Here is a 22,068-nt window from a genome sequence, read left to right on the forward strand (position 1 = left end):
CACACCTGAGAAAAAGCAAGGTAGTGTCAATGCAAAAGAATGAGGGCAGCAATAAGGACTGAATCTTCAGAAAATTAAAATCCTACAAAGCAACTTGTTTATTATCTATCTGTATTGCTAGGGAGGAGCCCAGCACCTAGGACATGCTAGGCAAGCACTCTGCCATTAATCCTTACCCACAGCCATAATTCCAGCCCCAGAAAAAAAACTTTTATTTTAAATACAAATATAAAATATATGGCTGTTCCTCACATGTGCAAGATCTGCAGATGCAAGCCCAAGTTACAGTAGCACAGCTAGAAAGTAACACTTGCTTCTTTAGTGCACTGCTGCTCATTCTGTCTATAGCCCAGGCTGTAGGCTCTGGGGATAGTTCTCTTAGGCTTAGAGATCTGTAAAGATGTCCGAACACAGAGGAGTGACAGCTTGCATTACTTACTCATCTACTTCTTGTTGTTTTGAGTTTACCCCGTGGAAGTCAGCACTGTGTAATGCTTCATAAATTCATCCTGGCTGAGATGCTTTTCCGTGGAAGGATGGCAGTCTCCGCCAGTACAGCACATCCCTCGGCCCATCATCACTGTCTCCTTTGTGCCATTCTCCACCACGGCACAAAACTTCCACGTGAACCCACATATGAAAGTGACTTTCAGTTCCCCCTGCACTTTCAAAGCAAGAAGAAAAACTTAACACAGAGTGAAGCTTTATACTACTGTCTGCATTATAACTCAACAGGTCCCTATTACTAAAGGACTGTTTGAAAGTTTTGTAGGGGCTGACTGTGTAGCTGTGTCGTTATGATGGATCGAGCACGTGCATAGCATGCATAAGCCCAGAGCTCAATCAGAATAAAGGAAATATAAGTAAATAAAATTGGATCATTAAAAAAGATCCAGACTCCTTTGAGAAAAAAAAAAAACATACTTTATCTGACAAAATTAGCCATTTGTTATTGAATTCAGATGTGACATGGTCTCCTAGAGAGAAAATTACACTTAACTAAAAATCTGATTCCATTAGCACAGAAACACACAAGCCTATGACAAACATGTTCCTTTACATTGACTCTGTACTTTTGAGCATATGACTTCATGATCCATAAGAAACTGAGAGCCACTTCACAGAGGGAGAGAAAATCCAACTTTTAGGTACACACAGCCTCAAGTACACACCAAGCTGCTGGGTCCTCCCTGGGGAAGCAAGGGCCGTGTGTGGTGCATGCGAGTGACAGTGTCAGTTACATTTATATACTGTACAGATGCAACCTTTGAGTATACATATATTTGATAAAAAGACCAATTTGTTGTACACATTCCATTTTTTATAGCATGAGGACAGTACAGGCAACTGTTTATTCTGCAGTCACTGGCATTGATGATTCAGAATTCCCATGATGTACATACATAAGGACAACCAACCTTGGCTCTCCTCTGTGGCTCATGTGAGCCCCACCGGAAGTCCTATGTCTTTGGCTTTGATTTATATTACCACATGTAACAATCACAGGCTCTTCATCTTCTCTTGTGCATTCTGCACAGTTTCCAACCAAACAGAAAGGATGAGGAAAAACGATCCAAGTGAGCCAAGATGAGGAACACAAGGAAGCCAGCTGCTGCACCGTATATAGCCAGCACCCTGTCCTCAAATGGGAGGTAGCACTTGGAGATAGCGTAGTCCTTGGATGTTAGACTGCCCTGGGGAAGAAAAAGAAAGTTTATGCTTCATGGCGAGTCACAGGCACAGCAATCTGACTTAAAGGCTGTCTTCTAGGTCCTCTGAGGTGAGTTCGGGAGGGAAGAGCCCTCATCACCCAGGACCAAGGGGCTTCAAGCATAGCAAGTCACCACCAGCCAGAGGTGCTGGCAAAAGACGGACACCAAAGCTCAGCTGGCTCACAGAGTAGGTCTGGCATGCTGCCCCTCCATTAAAACATATCCCTCACATAGTAGGGTAGCCCTGGAGGGAGGCCAAGAGGCATCAGTCCCAGAGGAACAAAAGGACAAGAGTGTCCCTGCATGTGATAGCAGAGCAGTCACTCTGTCGCCCGGAAGTGCCCTGCATCTCCATAGGCTTTTCATATTTATAAGCAAATGTTTTCACTGACTTGACTTGAAAACACAGAGCCCCTACCTTTTTATAGATAGAACGATAGTCAGCAGCATGAGACTGGGTCCAAGAACCCATGGCTACAAAGAAGGGGTCTCCCCGAGTCAACACTTTTCGCCAACTTGGAACTTCTGTAGGACCATGTGCCTGGCACACTTAGAAAAGGAGAGATGACCAAGTCTGCCAATGTGCAGACAACAGTTTCCTTGGAAACAAACTGGGACTCCACCTCTGCTCTCAAGATAAAAATTCTAGCAGCTGCTCCTCAGAGTCCCAGCCCCTGAAGCTGTGTTCTGTCTATTTGTCCCCAGACAGGTGATTACAGACAGGCAGTGTAGACAACTCCAGAGTGCAAAGAGGGCGTTTGATTTCTGGCCCTTGTACGTTTTTACAGATTGCAGACACTAGATAGTTGATTACTGTGTTGATTTCAATACTCCAGAAAAACTTTCGGATAAGAAAATAAAGGTTTACGTTACCATGATGAAGCTGGGGTTGTTTCTGTTCCTCCAACTGAAGGATGGGACGCTCACCTCAGGCACTCCTCCAGGATGGAGCACCTCACAGGCACTGTGTGTGTGGCCGCTCAGAACCAGGCGAGGCTGGAGCCACCACAGCAGCTGGCAGCGAAGGAGATGCAGGTAGACAGTTAACGCTCAGACTGGCAGTGATGCGCCCATGATTATTATCAAAAAATAATCATTAATAGGTAAGGCAGGTTTGTTCTTCCTCATAATTCCTAGTAAACCTTAGAACCCATGCTTCCCATCACAGGCTTGTATATATTACTTTATATTTAAAATTTTGTTTCATTAATATTTTCCACAGATATACTTAAAATATAAATAAATCTACACCTACATGCACGTATTTACATTTTAGTACATTTCTGTTATAATTTCTAATTGAATCACCCCAAATTGTAATCTAAATTTCATTTACACTCAATTTAAGTTGATTTAAAATGTTCAACGGAAAGATGAGATTCTAACTGAGATAGGAAATAGTGGACTTACTAAAGGAAAAAAGGGGGCAAAGCGATTGGGCTGAAATCTGAGATGGTGCCAAAGCCCTCCCCCTTCCTGCAGCTGGGACCACAAAGGCCCTGTGTGTTGTTTATTCCACTGTCCCCATGTGACACAGCATGAGGTCACATCACCACACACCTTTTGTGAAGCCTCCCGGGAAAGGACATCGTATTTCTCCTTGAAGGGGACATTCCTTTCCTCTGGAGGAACTGCATCCTCACCAGAACAATTAGCATCGCTGGCCCGATAGAGCGGGTAGTGCTGTCCAGGATGAAAGGGGCATCAGTGAGACTCTCAGAGGCGAGGCTGGCTGGACTTAAGCTTCCTCCCCCAGCTCACCTGCAGCAGCACAGGGGCGGAAAAGGGGAGCCACCGCTCACCTTCACACTGGCTGGATCCCTGCGCCTGCTGGTCAGAAGTCACCCTGTTAACTCAGCCAACCCAGTGCTTACCCACTGGGAGCTGTGGAGGAGGGGCTGGGTTACTGACAGACTGTGGTGCCTTTGGAAGACACGAGTGCAGAAGCCTCTGCTGTTCCAAAGGTCTCCTACCTCTCGGGAGCAATTCAGTTTACGAGAAATCTCTCTGAGTTCAGCTTCCGCTTCAGAGCAGATGCTGCAACCATCCCCTTCCATTGCCACGCTGTTGACCATCACAAAACTGAGGCAGACAGAAGCAGGCAGGTCAGGCCACTGGATGCATGTGTGAGCCTCTTTTCCCACTGTCCCCATGGAAACAACATTATGCAACCCAAACAGCAGCTTAGTCCCAGCTAAACTAAGTATGGGTTAATATTGACCAAACAAAAATAGCAGTAGAGCCAAGATTCGATGGAAGCTCAGCTTCTTTCCAAATGAAAGAAAGAACCAACTTGTAACTTGTGGGAAATCCTACATGACAGAAGCCGTGGGGTCTGACTAGCCCTCAATCCAGCATCCAGTTAGAAGCATGTCCTTGGGCAAGCTCCTGAGTCTGTGTCTCACCTATGCAGGCATGTGAAGACCTGACAGTGAAGGGTTAGCAAAACGATGTGACAAGTGCTCAGGACAGCAAACTCTAAAGTAGGCCCAGGAAGTAGACACGTCACACAGCAAGGAACGCTCAGGACCAAGCGCTGATTGATGCTAAAGTGGGCTGGGATAATCCCTAACCAGGATATAAGGTCAGGACTGGCTAGCCTCTACTTTTGTCTCATTTTTATGGACTCCCACGAAAATACACTTTTATGTCCTGTGCTCACAGCACCTGAGCATGGGAACAGTACTTGTCAGCAAACTGCTCAAAATGTAAATAGTTTTCAGTACTGGGAGCTGAAGTGGCCTGAAATCTGGTGGGCATGTATAAATTCCACAGTTAGGCAGAAGTAACTCTGTGACATCAGTCCTGTGACTATGCAGACAAGGAAGGTATTGCTGGACAGACTGCCCTCTACCCCTAGCAAGGTTACAAAAAAGGACTACTGGCTGGGAACCCCGTGACACTTTCATCCCCAGCTCTAAACAGTGACGGCCTCGCTGCATCACCATCACCAGTGTTCTGGGACCACAGAGGAGACAGCACTAAAAAAGAAGAGGTTCCCTCCACCACGTGGCCTAGAGCAGGGGACACAGTCTCAGAGGCTGTACCGCCAACAACACAAAAGAGCCAGAGTGGCTGCTGCTCATGGCCCTGTGGGGGTGGGGCACCCAGAGACCAGACTAGAGCTTGGCTCCTCTCTTCTAAGGTCAAGGCTGATGACCTAAGAAGGCAGGAAGAGCTACAGAAAGACCTGGACACACTTGGCACCAAATACCAGGACATCATACCTATCAGAGTGGCCCTTGTAAAACGATACAAATACATTTGGATCAAATGAGAAGGTGTGTCGTGATGTACACAGAGGTACACAGTGGCATGCACCTATAGTCCCAGCTCAGGAGTTTGTCACAGCATGGACAACATAACAGGACCCTGTCTGCAAAAGCAAACCAGAGAGTGCCACAAAAGCACCAGGACAAAGCGGGCTGCTGAATGTCTAACACTTGGGACAGTGCAGACAGACTGCCACGCCCACCGGGAATGGGAGGGGTCAGACTGATTTGTTCATTGTGGGCAGTCCTAAGTTTCCCATCTGTCAATTCCCACAGTAGTAACCAAATCAGCAAGCAAGGTATCAGGCAACACAAGACATGGGTCTGACCATACGGTGGCAAACAATGGACGTGAGCTGGGGGCACAGCTCAGTAGAAGGGTCTCAGGCTCTGGGCTTCACCCCAGTACCTCATTTTTTTTTTTAAAAGATATTTCATGAGAATTCATAGATAATACTCACTTAACTCCCTTCCAAGAGAACAGCCTCTCCGAGCCGAACACTTTCTCAAATCGTTTTATTCTGTATTTACTCATCCTGTATCCAATTATAAAAAGAAACACTTTTCAGGTCAAGCTGTCTTAGCACTATGGAGTTACCATGAACATAAAAAATAACTTCCACAATCTGGCATTAATAGCTGGCCTCAGGCAACTGAGGCTCAAAGGTCAGGTCCACTGGCTATCATGAGGGAAGGGTGAGTTACTTAGCTCCCTGGGACCTCGGGACATGAAAAAGAAGGTACACACAAAGTACCTAAAATGACTGGCCTAAGTGTCATAGCACACAATAGTGTGGGCTAGCAAAGGGTATGTGGACTTACATGCTGACTTCTAGTTTAACATGAAGTATACATTTTTATTTAGAGGTTGAAGGCAGAGTAAAAGTCACTCTCAAAAAAGAAAAGCAAAAATAGCCAGGTGTGGTGACTCCTTTAACTCCATCAGAGTTTGAGGTCAGCCTGGTCTACACAGTGAGTTACAGGATAGCCTGAGCTACACAGTGAAACCCTACCTCAAAAAACAATAAAGTTAATTAATTAATTACATTTTAAGTTAGATTCTTCTCATGGCACATACAGCTCATTCATGCTAGATATTTGCTGAGGGTGTAAATATGCCAAATATATATAAATATATATATATATGTATATATATATATTTTAATTCCTTAAGGAGCCTCCGTCTCAGAACTTCCATCTTGGAAGTAAAATCAATGTCTTCAGTAAAACACAAACCCAGCTTTCCCCAAGTTTTAACAACTTTAAAATGCTAACAGTGCTTGAGCAAACATTCTTGGGGCACATTTCTTTCCCGCACTACTCACTGATAGTGGAAACCAATGTCATGATTGCCAATGACCACCTTCAGCTGCACATGGCTGCCATGCCTGAACATCTTCTGAAACCGCTGCACGTCATCTGCCCAGGCCTGAGGGAAGAAGAGCCACAGCTCAGAGCCTCAAACCCTCTTCCCTCTGGCAAAAACAGGACCCTGTTTTGTCTGGAGAAGGAAATCCCTCCTCCACACCAAGACAAAAGTTTTTTGTTTTGTTTCATTTGGTCTTTTGAGACAGGGTTTCTCTGTGTGGCCCTGGCTGTCTTGAAACTCATTCTGTAGACCAAGCTGGCCTTGAACCCAAAGGTCTGCTTGCCTCTGCCTCCCAAGTGCTGGGATTACAGGTGTGCACCACCACTGAGGGGCTAAGTTTTAGTTCTTTTTCCAAGACATCTATTAGCAGCCATGGTATATGCAATAGAACTTGCTACGGGGATAAGCTGAGGAGTTTTCCAGTTAAGGGACTCCACGATCATGACTGATGACAAAGAATTTGGGGAGAGTCATGGGAAGCTGTTAGGTTTATTAAGTATCCACATTTTAGATTTAAGAGAAGGCATTGAGGGAAAGCTGTATGAGGGTCTTATCAGCTTTATGTACGGTTTTGTTCCTTTTGAAGTCACAATGTTCAAAATGTCATTTGCAACAAGGTTCAATGATTAAGTTTTAAATTAGATAAAATAAACATGAGCTAGCAGACGTATTTCTCATCTTGAAGGATTTCCAACCTCAGGCACAGTGGCCCTTACTCATAATTCCAACATTCCACAAGCAAGCACAGGATGATCGCCTGTTAATTGAAGCTTTATCCCAATCTGGTCTATAGAGTGAGTTCCAGAGCAGCTAGGGCTATTTCTCAAAAACAAAAAACAAAAACAAATTTCCTTTTGTGAATGACATTATTAGTTTATGAGGGCTACTGTTCTAAAGCTACGTAAGGAGAGAACAGTGTTGATGGGTATCCAGGTCTGCTTCAACTGTCATATAACACCAACAGCAATTTGGGGAGGAAAGTGCTTATTCTTTGTATTCATTTATTTATTTTGGTTTTCTGAGACAGGGTTTCTCTGTAGCTTTGGAGCCTGTCCTGGAACTCACAGAGATCTGCCTACCCAGCCTCCTGAGTGCTGGGATTAAAGGTGAGCGCCCACCACTGCCTGGCCAAGAGGGCTTGTTTTAATTTACATGTTATAGTCCTTCACCCAGGGAAGCTGCAACAGGACCTCATAGTAAAAACCTGGAGGCAAAACTGGAGACCACAGAGGAACAATGACTACTGGCTTGCCTCCAAAGCTCAGCTACCTTTCTTATACAACCTGGATCACCTTAAGGGGTGGCACTGCCCATAGTAAACTCGACTCTTCCCATCTATTAGAAATCAAGAAAATGCTCCTAGGGCCAGTTTCTCAAGTGAGACCCATCTTTCCTCGTGTGTCTGTAGTTTGTAGCAAGCTGACAAAACCTAACCAGCATGATAGGATTCTTTGCAAAAGTCAAGTACATTCTGACAGCAGATAGCAAGACAACTGCTGAGTGCTTCAACACTCTCACCCAACAGTTTCGAGGGGATTGGGACTTACATCTTTGACAGTCTCCCTTGTCAGTTTTTAAGTTTTTGACAAAGATTACTGGAGGGATGGCTCTGCTGCTCTTGCAGAGGACCTGGGTTTGAGTCCTAGCAGCTTAAAGTCGCCTGTAGCTACAGTTCCAGGGCATCTAACATCCTCTCCTGGCCTCCAAAGGCACTGCAGACACACATGGTACAGGCAAAGACTCAAACACATAAAATCTAAAAAAGAAAGGGAAGGAAGGAAGGAAGGAAGGAAGGAAGGAAGGAAGGAAGGAAGGAAGGAAGGAACAAAGAAACAAAGAAAAGAAGGAAAGAATACTCAATAGTATAATGGGTTTGGGGTTCGTTTCTCTTCACAGCTCCCCTAATTTTCCTGTCTTTCTTTCTTTTCTTATATTTAGTGTGTGTGTGTGTGTGTGTGTGTGTGTGTGTGTGTGTGTGTGTGTGTGTGATATAGGTACACACATGCCATGGCATACATGTAGAGGTCAGGGACAATTTCCCAGAGTCATTTCTTTCCTTCCACCATGTGCTTCAGGGGGCAATCCCCCTCTCCTTCTATTCTGCCTCACTTCAGTGGTACTTAAAGCATCTCAACTGTGATCCCCCAAATAGTTTATTTCAAGACCCCTGAAGGGCCCAGTTTGAGAACCATCTCTGATCTGGATTGTTACACAAAAGAACAGACCCAGGCCCAGTGGAAACCCAACTGCTATTATTCTGCCAAATGAACATAGCAGTAGAGTGAGTCTTAATGACATATCCCATGCTCAGCTCAAAGCACCATTTGACCCTCAGCAGAGAAGCTGCACCCTGCAGTAGGTGGGAATTAACACAGAGACCCACAGAGCGACAACGTGGAGAGTGTGAGGCCTTGGAGGACTCAGCCCTAAATGGATGTCTTTACCACACCCCTCCCCTCCAGACTCAAACCAGACAAAAGTCCCCTAGCCAAGAAGTCAGTCATAACTGATTCTGGGAGAGGAAAATCAGTTTTCTCCAATTTCTCTCAATTACTGTCTCCCAGTGACAATGGGAATACCAACCACACTCAGGCCCCACGCTCAGGAGTAGTTGGCCAACACAAATTGGACTCCATGTTTTTTAGTGGCTTTTTGTTTTGTTTTTGCTTTTCGAGAGACTGTGAAGTTGTGTGGGGAGGTAGGATCTGGGAGGAGTTGGGAGCTGGGAAAGACTGTTTAAAAAATACACTATATGAGGGCTGGAGAGATGGGTCAGTAGTTAAGAGCACTGGCTGCTCTTCCAGAGGTTCTAAGTTCAATTCCCAGCAACCACATGGCAGCTCACAACCATCTCAGAGGGAGCGCTCATAAAATACATAAATTAAAAATTTTAAATATATGCTATATGAAATTCTCAAAAATAAATTTAAAAATAACTTTAAAAAAAAGAAGAAGAGACCCAGTACGTATCAGTCAACCTTCACACACCTCAACCAAGACAGGGGTGATGCCATCCTTCAGAACCCACTGTGAGAACAAAAAATAATGACATCTGGGAGGAAGGAAGACAGAAGTATATTACAATAAATATGTCAGGATTATTCAGACATTTGCATCCAGAGTTATGTTAGCAGTTCTCACTCCCATAAGCCTGAAAGTGTCAACTGAATGGATAACCTAAGAATTCTAGGTAGCAATCATCTTTAAAAAGTTGAAACACAGCACTATCTAATGGAATGAGTGGATAGAGTCCTTCAATACCATTATAAAGGGTCATTTAAAGAGAAAATGTTTAGTCTCTTTCCCATCTTGCAAGATGGTGGGTGAAAAAGGAGAGAAGCCAGACAAAAAAAGAGAAAAAACAGCAGCCAAGAAGGCTGGCGGTGATGCCTGCCGCAGGTGCTCCTCTGCTGATGCAGCCACAAAGGGTGACCCTAAGGTTAAACAGCCCAAGAAGGGGAAGCAGTACTGCAGCCAGAACCCTGTCCTGGTTAGAGGAATTGGCAGGAACTCCCGATCTGCCATGTATTCCAGAAAGGCCCTGTACAAAAGAAAATACCCAGCTGCAAAAACTAAGGTTGAAAAGAAGAAGAAAAAGGAGAAGGTCCTTACTACTGTCACCAAACCAGTTGGTGATAACAAGAATGGTGGTACCAGGGTGGTTAAGCTTCGAAAAATACCCCGGTATTACCCTACTGAAGATGTTCCTCAGAAGCTGCTGGACCATGGCAAAGAGCCCTTCAGTCAGCATGTGAGAAAGCTTCGTGCCAGCATCACTCCCGGGACTGTCCTGATCATCCTCACCGGGTGCCACAGAGGCAAGAGGGTGGTTTTCCTAAAGCAGCTAGGCAGCAGCTTGCCTCTTGCCCTCAACAGAGTTCCTCTGTGAAGAACACACCAGAAATTTGTCATCGCCACCTCTATAAAAGTTGATATCAGTCAAGTTAAGATCCCCAAACTCCTGACTGATGCTTACTTCAAGAAGAAGCAGCTGTGCAAGCCCAGGCACCAGGAGGGTGAGATCTTCCACACAGAAGGAGAAATAGGAGATTACAGAGCAGCGCAAAACTCATCAACAAGGCTGATCAGAAAACCGTAGACTCGCTCACTGCTTTTGCCAAAGATCAAAGCTGTTCCTCAGCTTCAGGGCTACCTGAGGTCTCAGTTCTCTCTGACAAACGGGATGTATCCTCACATACTGGTTTTCTAAATTGCTATCAACCTAATTAAACAGCTTCACATGTAAAAAGAAAAAAAAGTTTAAAGTTAGAAAACATAAAACCAGAATTTAAAAACTTAGAAAAAAACTTGAGATATTGCCACTAATGTACAAAAGCAACACATAAAGCTGCACTGTGTAGCTAGTTGTTTTTACATCCAACATTTCCAGTAGTCCTCAACTTGACCCCTTTGGCAACCTTCTACCTCCAAAAACATTTATATTATGATTCATAACAATAGCAAAATTACAGTTACAAAGTAGCAACAAAAATGGTTTTATGGTTGGGGGGGGGGTCACCACAGCATGAGGAACTATATTAAAGGGTCACAGCATTAGGAAGGTTGAGGACCAATTTTACATTTTAGTTGTTTATTTTTGCCATTCTTTCTTTGCATCCTGTGGTCAACAGGTTTGGCAGCAAAGTACCTTTACCCACTGAGCTCTCTATCCAACCCCTAAGACTTTAGCAGCTTTTGGACTGTTTTAGCAAATGCAAATGGATTCATGATTATTTCTCAATAAAAATCCCTTCTGTACTGCTGGAGCATGTGAAGGGGCAGGATCTCCATGACACAAGGCAATAATGGGATATCAAGATGTGTCCCAGTGAAGGCCCAGCACTGAGGGTGCAGCAGAAGCCAGAGGCCTTGGACAGACCAATGAGTCGTTGCAATGAACACTTACAAGTAAAGATGTGTGGACTAAAGGAGCCCCTGTGTGACTCACTGGACCACACTGCAGGCTCTTTTGATTTGTGTTGTGTTTTGGTTTTGGGTTATTGTTTGTTTGTTTTGTTTTGTTTTGTTAGTTTAGTTGTTTTTGTTCTGGGGTTTTTGGTTTTGTAAATTTTATTTTATTTTGGGGAGGAGGTTGCAGAGGGCAGATGTGGAAGGACAAGGCGATGTGTGGAAAGCCACAAAGAATCCATTTTCTAAAAAATTCCTTTCTAAAAATTAGTGGCTGAACATGTTAAAATCATCAGCAAGAACATTCCTCACTTAAGGACATGGTAAGCAGAACACTCTTTTGTGGAAAGATGTACATCATCCCCTTACCAAGCAGCAAGCCTCAGGCCCCAAGTGCAGGGAACCTCATACCAGGTCCCTTGCAGCTCCTTCTGCAACTCTAATTCAGAAGAAAGGAGAGCAAGAGGACAATGGAAAATAACTAAGTCCCGTGATGTACAATTAAACAGAGGAATTAGAATTAGGGCCTGGACCACTGACCATAGCTCAGTGGTAGAGTGCTTGCCTAGTACACACAAGAGCCAAGGTTCAATCCCCCATGCCACCAAAGGGAGAAAAGAAGTGTATGAAGTTAAATGTCCATCTCAGCATGTATTCTTTAATTCCAGTCAAGGGGATTAGCACCATCTTACCTATTGGACTGTGTTCCAATTATATAAATGATGCCAGCCTAACCACATATTTCCTACATAGATAATAAATGATTAAACAACCTAACACAAGACTAGCATTAGACAAAACCCTAAGGATCTTCAAGATAGACTATATTTGGGGGCTGGGGACTGAACTGAGGACCCCATACATGCTAAGTACCCACTCCACTGTTGAGTGGCGTCCCTGGCCATAGGACCATACATTCCCACAATCAGAATTCAGGAAAACTTGCAGCCCAAGCCTCTAGAACTTCACAGACTGTCTGGATTGCTGAAGTGAATCCTTGAGGCAGAATTAGAACCCAGATCCTACCTGGGCGGTGCTCCACTTCCCTTCATCAAAGATGTCCCCCAAAATGAAGATGACTTCCGGTTGCAGCAACCACAGAGCTGTCTGAAAGGCTCTCTCCATTTGCCACTCCCTTAAGAAAAATCAAAACATCGGTCCATTTCTTGGGTGAAGGAAGCTACTTGGGCCTTCTCAGTCATTTAGAAGGTGGATTAGCCTGGTGACATAGTACTTATCTTTAATCCCAGCACTTGGGAGACAGCAGCATGCAGATCTCTATGAGTTTAGGGTCAGCCTAATCTATATAGCAAGTTCTAGGACAGCTCTACATAGTGAGAGCCTATTACAAATAATAAGTTTAATAAAATAAGTGAGTTGCAAAAACAAATACAGGGAATTAAATGATCCCGTTCTCTGTCTCCCATGGCTCTGATCTTGATTTCCAACTCTCAGCTTTGCAACAACCAATTGACTTGCATCTGACCAAATTCAGGGACTTTTAGGCTGTCCTTCCCTCACCCTCAAATGCCCTGATACCGTCAGTCCAACCAGAGAACTCCAGGGATTTGAAAGGATTTGGCACAGTTTGCAGAGAGGCCCAGTAGGTTTACACCACACTTGCAGCCTAAGTCTTCATTTTTGTGGCATCAGGCTTGTAGGCTCTACTGAGCTTCAAGCTCAACTCAAGCTTCCCTTCTTAAAGAAGACCTCTCAACTTCAGAGTTACAGGAAAACAAAGAAATAGCAACAGTTAGTCTAGTCCATTCCAGATTTTGGTGATCACCCTAAAGCTGAGTTCATAAGGACCCAGAAAGGCACCTAGGGTGTGCAGTCTGATAGGCAGTGGTTTAAAAGCCCAATACCTGGGGTGGAAGAGATGGCTCAGCAGTCAGAGCATTGGCTGCTCTTCTGAGGACCTAGGTTCAATTCCCAGCACCCACTTGGCATCCCAAAACTGTCTGTAATCCATGGCCTCCTGAAAGGACTCTGGCCAACCTGGGTATAACAAACATGGCAAACATGACCCTGGCAAGTGTTGCTCTTCTTCCCTGATTCCCTCTGCCCTGCTAAAAAAACCATTAAATGGAGAGTTACAGCTGATCTGCAATGTCCCCAGAGGGCTCACATGTGACAGACAGCCTGGGTTGCCCATTTGTGGGCATGGGAAGTGGCTGGACACTAAGGGTTTGAACATGGCCAATTGGTCAAATCCACAGTGGATTCACACTATGATGGCATTATGAGGAGGTGTGGCCTAGCTGGGAGGAGTAGGTCAGTGGGGGCTTCTTCCGGCCCCTCCCTGTCCCTCTTTCTGCTTCTAGTCCATAGCGAGCTAAGCAGTTCTTCTCTGCCATCTACTCGGCTAGGACACTGCCTCATTTCATGGCCAGAAATAAGAGAGCAAAGCACTGCAGAACGAAGCACAGCCCCACCACCACCCTCATCCCCACCCCAAGGCTGTTAACCAAAGTAAACATTTTCTCCTTTTAATGTGTGTCGGGTATTATGTCTCAGTGATAAAAGCTAAGACAAGGAACAGCTGCAGGGTCACCAGTGACCTGCTCTAAGAGCCCCGTCCATGCCTCTGTCACAGTAGCCAACTCCACTGTCTGCCCATTGAAAGTTTCCAGAATATGGTTCAAGCTGATCCTGTAATCCCAGCCCTTGAAAGACTGGGTGGTGGTAGCACACGCCTTTAATCCCAGCACTTGGGAGGCAGAGGAAAGTGGATTTTTATGAGTTCTAGGCCAGCCTGGTCTAGAGAGCTAGTTCCAGGACAGCTAGGGCTGTGACACAGAGAACCCCATTCTCAAAACACCAAAAAAGAAAATAGACTGATCGGATTGCCAACAGATACAAGGCCAACCTGGGCTTCACAGTGAGTTTAAGGCTAGCCTGGGCTACAGAGTAAGTCTGTGTCTCAAATAGCAAACAAAACAAGGGAATATGGTTCCTTTTTTAAAGGAATGAAATCCTGGCATGTGCTATACAACAAGGGTAAACCCTGAAGAACATCATGCTAAGTGAAATAAGCTAGTCACAAAAAGCCATGCAAACATGGCTCCTCTGTCTGCTGTAGCCAGGTTCACAGAGACAGAAAGCACAATGGTGGCTTCCAGAGACAAGGGAAGAGAGCAAAGTGGGGGACTGGTGCTTCATAAGTACAGCTGCACTTCAAAAGGAAAACATCTAGAGGCAGTGTCGACTGTACAGTAACCTGAAAGTGAAAAGGCCACTGTGAGTCTGTATAAAAACAGACAGATGTGTTGTGTATTTCACCTCCCTTCAAAATAGAGAACAAGAAAAGCTTGCTGGAGCAGGTCAAAGTTGAAGAGGCAAGACATCACCCATCTTTGGGCAGACAGGCACATGACTGCCTCGTGCCTATTCTTACCCAGAGGAGCCAAAACCCCAGTGCACTCAGACTCACACACCACCAAGATGAAAGGGAACTCAATGCAGATTGGCATCCTCCTGCCCAGGGACCACTCCCACATACCCGAGCCTGTGTGGGTGCCTTCTTCACACAGCTGTGAGTTTCCTGTACTAACCCAGTGACTGAAAAGGAGGCAGGATTTACAGACCCACCAAACTCCCAGAACTAGGCAGCAGCCCAAGCCACGCCCTAATTACAGGGCTCTGCACACAACAGGTGCTTATTAATTAGGAGAAAATTCAAAATCTCCTGTGTGTCCTTAAAAGGAAATGCAGCTGTAGCCAAAAGCTTCTTAGCTGACCCATGGGGTCAAAGCTATGCCTTTCTGCCTACAGAATGCCAAAAGGATTTCCACCTTCACCTCTTACCTCCGTAATTTGTCCAGCCAGTGGCCTCTTATCTCCCCAAGCAAGTGAGTGTCAGCAAGAAACATAGCTTTCAGCACAGGCTTCTGCCTACCGCCATGGGCTAGCGTCTTCACCTCAGGCCAACGGCACTGGAAGATGACGAGGTAGTAGATGAAATATTCACAAAACAGAAGCACAGAGATGACAACAACTGTGAGTTTCAGCAGCAACACTCTACTCAGTGGGTGGAAGGTCCGTCTTCTCAGTCCCCACGTGACTAGAGCCATCTCTCATGCCCAGGAGTTGCTGGCAGAAAAGGACCGAGCTCATCAAAAACCCTCTGTGGAAGCCTGAAGAGGGTGGGTGATAGAGATGGGTCCTGCCTGGAGCTGTACCTACAGGAAGAAGAAAAGAAAAATCCCTGAAACTTGATTGGGCATGTTTCTACAAAGATGGGTTTGTTTGCCCTACAAATTAGTCTTGAAAGTCCAGATGGCCTTCCTTCATATGATGCCGATGTACCAAGGCTTTTCTGAAGGACACTCTGCTCGTCCTAAATCTTGGGTAGCCTTGCATCCTGTAAATGCAGCAAGTTTTTGAGACATCCGAGTAGCACTGCTATATGCTTCAAGTTTCATTCCAGAGACTTCTGAATTTCTCAGCACGGTACTCAGAGAGCCTGGGCATCAGAGAAGCCACCCTAGGAAGTGAGTCCATGAACAGCAGTGACCAGAGATCCCAAGTGAACTAACAGAGAAAGCCAACAACAGCAACATGTCTGTGCAGCTGGCTTTTACACATGAATCCAGGATTGTATTGGTTCATAGACATTGAGTCATGAACATACTCAGTGCTAGAGGGTGGACAATTGTCTCTGTGACCTCCAGGCTTTAGGACCACTCATACCCACAACACAGACATCCAAGTGCCTGGCCAATTTCACAGTGGCATCAGGCAGTGGGTAAAAGTCTTTGAACACCTCACCCAAAGAAAAATAAAGAGAGTCCAGGTATGGTGATGCACGCCTTTAATCCCAGCACTCAGAAGGCAGAAGCAGGTGGATCTCTGAGAGTTTGCAGACAACATGGTCTACATGTTCCAGGCCAACCAGGGCTACAAAGTGAAATCCTGTCTAAATAACGAAACAAACAAACAAACAAAGCGAACACATAACTGGAACCATTGTTCCAAGTTAACAAACAGCCACAGAATTGGAAAATGGAGAAGTGAGATGCTACTGCTGTAACTCAGGCCTCTGGCCACCTTTAATCCTTGCTTTGTGACCGCTCAATAGACAGGAATGGGGATAAAAAGAGAAGGTAAAACGGGTGGCCCTGGGGACTCCCTTACTCCTACCAGGTTGTATGTGGGATTTGGTGGTGGGAATTGAATTCAAAATCTCCCACTTGCTTTATTCAGCTTATACCCAAGCACAGAGCTGTGCCCAGGCCCTTATTCCTCTGTCTTCATTGAATGACCCCATTTATACTAAGTACTTAATTAAAGAGGTTATAGCAAGCATGTTATATATTAAGTACATCCTTTCCCCCAAAGAACATCTAAGGCAGTGTTGCCTGCAATGTGGAATCAACTCCTCCTGGAACCTTTCACAGAAAGCCCACAACATCATTATCCCCTGGTCATAGGCCACTATGGCCTCCTGCTCTGTACTGATAACCCTCCACCAAACCACAAGTGCCAAGTTACCAGACTCTCCAAAGACTTTATCTCTCAACTAGGGATATCTGTAAGTGTCCAACAATAGCATGAATAATAATATAAACGAGGCCAGGGTGTGGATGATACAAAAAACACAGCTCTCACATCAAAAGGAATAAAAGATAGCTTATTCTAGAGCCAACTATGTGTGATCGCAGCCTGGGAGCTCCACATACCACACTCCAAAAAGGAAACAGTTTCTCAAAGTTTTTATAGAAACACGACAAAAGAAAATTGTAAATCAAGACACTTTCAAATACATTGGAGGAAGTATTGGGAAGGGTGGGTGGGTTAGTGAAAAATCAGACACCCCAGCTATCAGGTACAGATGTTACCTGATCCTGATGACTTTCTCAGCTTCAGGGTTAGTAGAATCAGGCTGACTGTTCTTACGCTCTGTCTTAGTCGATGTTCTATTGCTGCGAAGAGACACCATGACCAAGGCAACTCATATAAAAGAAAGCATTTAATTGGGGACTTGCTTACAGTTTTAGTGGATTAATCCATGGTCATCATGGGGGAAATAGACTGGCATGGTGCTGAGCATTTTATATACTGATCGTCAAGCAGCAAGCAGAAAGAGGCTGAACCTGGTTTGGTTTTTGAAACTTCAGATCACACCCCTAGTGATGCATTTCCTCCAACATGGCCACACCTACTCTAATAGTTCTTGATCCTTCCCAAACAGTTCCACTAACTAGAAACCAAGCATTTATGAGGAGGGGGATAGGGCATTTTCATTTAAACCACCATATATTCCAAAGGGATTTACCTAAGAGTCACAAAAGTGTTGGGTCAAACATGAATTAAGTAAATGTCTATTTAGGAGACTAAGATAATTTGGCTCTAGTTCTGCAATATTCCAACTCTCCACAATTATTAATGTAGGGATGGCTTATTTTTTCTAGGAACTTCAACTAACAACATAAAGCACAGATGGCCTAAGCAACAGGATGAGCAGCCACCCTCCTCATTGAGTCAATGCCAGCAAAGAGAAAGCAGCAGGCTCCATCTGGCCATCCCTCTGGCCTGTTTCATATCAAGACCCAAGGATGTTGGTGTGACAACACCTGTGTGGCCTTGCTTTAGAGTCTCATCTGGCCGACACCCATCAAAAAGTTTTCCTGCTTCCCAAGATGATGAAATTCCAGAAAGGTAACTTAATCATTGCTCTCCTACATACACTTCCTTTCACCAGCAAACCCTGTTTGAGCAATTGTGACTAAGGAGCTATAAATGTGAGCAAGCAAGGAGAAAGAGGGCTAGAGGGCAGGTGTCAGACACAAAGGGGCAGACCTCCAGCTCCCCTGCACCAAAATCAGCAGGCTCCACCCACTCAGCTAGACGAACTAACATGTAAGACATCAATGCAGAAGAACATACACCATAACAAAGGAGAAAACACTATCCATGCCTTCAAATGTCAACCTTCCTTCAAAAGACATGGGGAAATGTGTGTGTGTGTGTGTGTGTGTGTGTGTGTATACATATGTATGCACATATATATATACACACATATATACATATATTATACATATATATCTCAGACTCATCCAATGAGAGGAGGCTTAGAGGCCAAAGAAAAAGAGACAGGGAGAAAGAAGACATAAAAGGACCAGAGAGCAAGCAAACATGCTATTGCTGCTCCATATTCTTGTGAGAAAAAAACCTCACAACTATGGAAATCAGCTCTTCAATATAATGTAATCATTTGAAGTGGGGAGGGGAAGCTAGGGGGGGGAGTGCACACTGTAATTCTAGCACTATAGAGACTGAGGCAGCAGGATTATTCCAAAGTCAACCTAGACTACACAGTGAAATCAGCTAGGGATAAAGAGTAAAGAGCATACACTTGGTTAACTTCAGACACTAGATCCTCAAGCTAAATTCCTTTTCTTCCTCTACTCAAAACTTCCTGAGCTCCTATTCCCAATGCTGCCTGCCATATTATAGGCAAATTATGTCCCTGCTTCCTTTGAAATGAGGACAGTCACATTGAAGTAATGGGAAGGGACAAGGCTTCATTCTCTCCCCAGAAATAGCATCACCAAGGCCATCATGCCTCCCAAAACAGTATAACAGCTGAAAATGGTAGTGCCCATAATCCCAGCACAACTCTAGAGGCTAAGGCAGTCACGATTTAAGGACAGCCTGAGCAACTTGGTCAAACTCTTACTCAAAATAAGATTTGTAAAGACCTTGGGGTTCCTTCAATGTAGAATGTGTGCCTAGTATGCACCAGGCAGAGACTCAATCCTAAGTTTAGACAGTATACAGGTAGGTATGTGTATGCATTCGTATATGTGGATGTGTAAAGAATATATATTCTCCCTCTCCACCTTGCAAATTTGCTTGACACTAAGGACTTAAAAACAAAACTATAGTCATAGCAACAAATAGAGAGTCAGAAGTTACTCCTGTTTGGCTTTGACAACAAGGTTTAAAGGTTGTTAAGTAGATACACAGAATGATTTTTCACCCAACCTGTGTATAACTCTAGAGAGGAAAACCCAGGCTTAATCACCCTTAGGAGGAAGTAATGGCAATCCTCCTTGAGGCTCTTTGGAGGAAGTTTTGAGGAAGAAATAAGGAGAAAACTGAAATAAGTTCGGTTACTCCACTCAGTTGATCCAAGCAAGTGGGAAGCCATCATCCTAACAAAAAAGGTCTGAGGATTTGTGATAGGGGATATTGTCTGGAACAGAAGTCTCCTTCTACATATTTGGATTTTAACCATGAGAGAGACAGAGAGAGAGAGAGAGAGAGAGAGAGAGAGAGAGAGAGAGAGAGAGAGAGAGAGAACACGCCTTGTGTGCCCTGCTTGGCCAGAGTCAACAAGCTACCTCACCCTGTAAAGATTGCTATTCCTAAGCTGAGTTGGGTTCCAAGGCTCCAAATTGGCATCTGCATTCCAAAATAAGACTACAGTCGACTGAAATAAAACAGAAAATGTGTTTTGATGCTGAATTGGATTTTATTTAGTGAATTATCAACAAGTAACCCAACAGTGAAAGTAAAAGTGTGTTTTGTTTCATTTTTAGTGACTGACATTATGATATTCAAGACCTATTCTTTCTAGGGCTAGGAATGTGGCTCAATGAAGAATACTTCTGATTCCTCACATCACAATCAAGCTGTCTCAGTTTGGTTTCAATATAAACACCACAACCATAAACAACTTTGGGAGGAAAGGGCTTATTTGGTTTTTATACCCCAGGTTATAATTATCCATTGAGGGAAAGCAAGGCAGGAACTTAAGGCAACCTAGAAACAACTGAAGCAGAGATTTCTTACCCTGGCTTGTTCACTTTGCTTTTTTATCATCTAAGGACCACCTTCCAGGGAGTGTCAGCCCACATCAATCATTAACCAAGAAGATGCCCGACAGACTTGCCTGATAGGCAATCTCTGTTGAGATTCCTCCTCCCAACTATTTCTAGGTTTGTACCAAGTTGACAAAAAGAAAAAGAAAAAAAAAATACACAACTATCACACAAGTTTTTTTTTTAATTATGGTATAAAAATGCTTATATAAGACAAATAGAGGCACTATTCTATGCTACCCAACACAAATATATTGCCACAATCTACAACTGAAAGCAACATATTTTTTTCCTTCCCTGACTGATTCTTAATTTCGAAACTACAATTAAATGCTCAAAGCCTCTACCAAAACAGCATGGAAAGTAATACCTCTCCTGCTTGTTTATAATCTTAAATACCTTATTAGCACAGTCTCATCAATCGCTATTTACTTGTGAATGTTTGCATCCTAAGTGATCTTTTTAAATGATGGTTTGTTTTTGTTGAAGAATAGCTGAGATAGCCCTACAAGTCAATGATTCTCTCAGTGAATAAATAATGTATGCAGAAAGTCGTTTGATCAGAGATTTAGCCTACTGTAGTACCAGGGGCCGTGAAATTCCAGATATTTAATAAGAAACAGCAGTTGACCTTAAAGTATAAATGTGACAGGGACGCAGGAACCCCCCTGTCACATTACCTACCGTACCCCAGCGCTCTGCAGGGCGCAAAGCCTTGGAAGCAAGGCCAGCCAAGACCCTGGGGTCCTGTGACCCACCCTGGGACCTCCCCTTGAGAGACCCCAGCTGGCGCTGTAGTTTTAACGCTGGACAGTGGAGCCCAAGTGACAATCGTCTCAGAAACCCGGAGCCTTCACAGTGCCTGTGCCCAGACTGTGGAACGCAGGCTGCGGGAGGGTCCCCAGCCGGTGCCTCGGAAGAGCCAAGGAGATAAAGATGGAAACCTACGCCGGGCTGCGGCAGCCTCAGCTTTTCCGTACCGTCCTCTGGGGCCTGCCTGCGCCCTTTCTCCAGCCGGGGATCACGGAGCCTCTGGGAAGTCACTGCACAGGGCGGCGCCAAGAAGGAGCCGCCGGACGTGGGTAATGGTGCACGAATGGAGGACGGGCCCGTTGGGGACCGAGCCGCGCGGCTGGGGACCACGAGGCCTGAACGCTGCACAGTGGCTGCAGTAGCAGCCGACCGCCCCGAGGCCAAAGTCCTAGCTGCCTTGCACCGGCTCAGTAATCAACGCAGGAAGCCATGAGAGTCCTTCCGGCCGGCCGCCTTGAGCGATTATGTCTAAGTCTCGTCGTTTCCCGAGCCCAGCAAAGTGCCTTTTGGAAAAATAAGGAAGTAAAAGTGTGTAAATGAGCCGGCCAAAGGCTTATTGTGGGGTCCCATTTCTTTTCAGTGACCAAAAAAAAAAAAAAAAAAAAAAAAAAATGTAGCATGTGCAACTATGGGTACGTGCATATCCACTATTTTAAGTCATTCTTAGGATAAGCCTGTAAAACAGCCCTAGGGTCATTAATCCATGCTTCAAGAAGCACATTAAATGCAAGCATGCAAAACTATGTGCTAGCCTCCAGCCAGCAAATGCCAGTTCTGAGTATGGTTTGTAGAATAAGCCGCAGAGTAACAAACCAAAACAATGCCTGGGTTGGCTTCGGCATGTAGTAAATGGTCGCTATCTACTAAAAAAACACCATTGTCTTTTCAACTCTGTCCAGGTGAGCAACTTTTAACATCACCAAAGTAAGGCATATATATATATATATATATATGTATATATATATATATATATATACTGATATAATGCCACGGAGATCCAGGGGTGAGGTAGAGAAACTAAATACAGCCAACTAAGAGTTTAAGAAATAACAGAGACAAAAGAGTATGCTGGAGAGATAACAACATATCAGGAAGCCATCAGCTGGAACCAGAAAGCAGAACTCCTGAAGACTTTAAACAGTCTTTATTCAAAAGTAGATGTCATG

At 44.6% G+C, this 22,068-nt stretch overlaps 2 protein-coding genes and 1 pseudogene across 4 annotated transcripts in view; 2 read left to right on the forward strand and 1 right to left on the reverse strand.

Annotated features, from left to right (window-relative positions):
* The window catches only part of Tubb6 (tubulin beta 6 class V), a 192,041-nt gene that overhangs the window by 30,695 nt on the left and 139,278 nt on the right, over positions 1-22,068 (forward strand). The gene's annotated exons all lie outside the window — the stretch shown is intronic.
* Mppe1 (metallophosphoesterase 1) lies at positions 1,263-15,463 on the reverse strand. 3 transcript variants are annotated; one of them, XM_051200808.1, is made up of 9 exons: positions 15,069-15,463; positions 12,288-12,396; positions 6,310-6,413; positions 5,446-5,520; positions 3,686-3,794; positions 3,474-3,539; positions 3,273-3,395; positions 2,586-2,726; positions 1,263-1,694 (listed from the first exon to the last, which is right to left on the reverse strand). In XM_051200808.1, exons 1-9 carry the CDS (start codon positions 15,332-15,334, stop codon positions 1,512-1,514), a joined length of 1,176 nt encoding a protein of 391 aa, XP_051056765.1. In that variant the 5' UTR covers positions 15,335-15,463; the 3' UTR covers positions 1,263-1,511. The 3 variants fall into 3 exon arrangements, with proteins under 3 accessions (XP_051056765.1, XP_051056764.1, XP_051056767.1); XM_051200807.1 differs by having other exon boundaries at positions 3,474-3,542; positions 15,069-15,462; XM_051200810.1 differs by lacking the exon at positions 3,474-3,539.
* LOC127234085 (60S ribosomal protein L6-like) lies at positions 9,670-10,579 on the forward strand (annotated as a pseudogene).

Source organism: Phodopus roborovskii, unplaced genomic scaffold (assembly GCF_943737965.1).
Source record: "Phodopus roborovskii unplaced genomic scaffold, PHOROB, whole genome shotgun sequence".
NCBI lineage: Eukaryota > Metazoa > Chordata > Mammalia > Rodentia > Cricetidae > Phodopus > Phodopus roborovskii.

What these genes read in the sequence shown, in the direction of transcription:
- Mppe1 (XM_051200807.1), bottom strand. Translation starts at nt 15,334, where the DNA reads ATGGCTCTAGTCACGTGGGGACTGAGAAGACGGACCTTCCACCCACTG. An exon ending in CCGCCCCTGTGCTGCTGCAG is followed by an intron (nt 3,396 to 3,473) that starts GTGAGCTGGGGG and finishes CATCCTGGACAG; the next exon opens with CACTACCCGCTCTATCGGGC. An exon ending in CCCGGGAGGCTTCACAAAAG is followed by an intron (nt 2,727 to 3,272) that starts GTGTGTGGTGAT and finishes CTTCGCTGCCAG; the next exon opens with CTGCTGTGGTGGCTCCAGCC.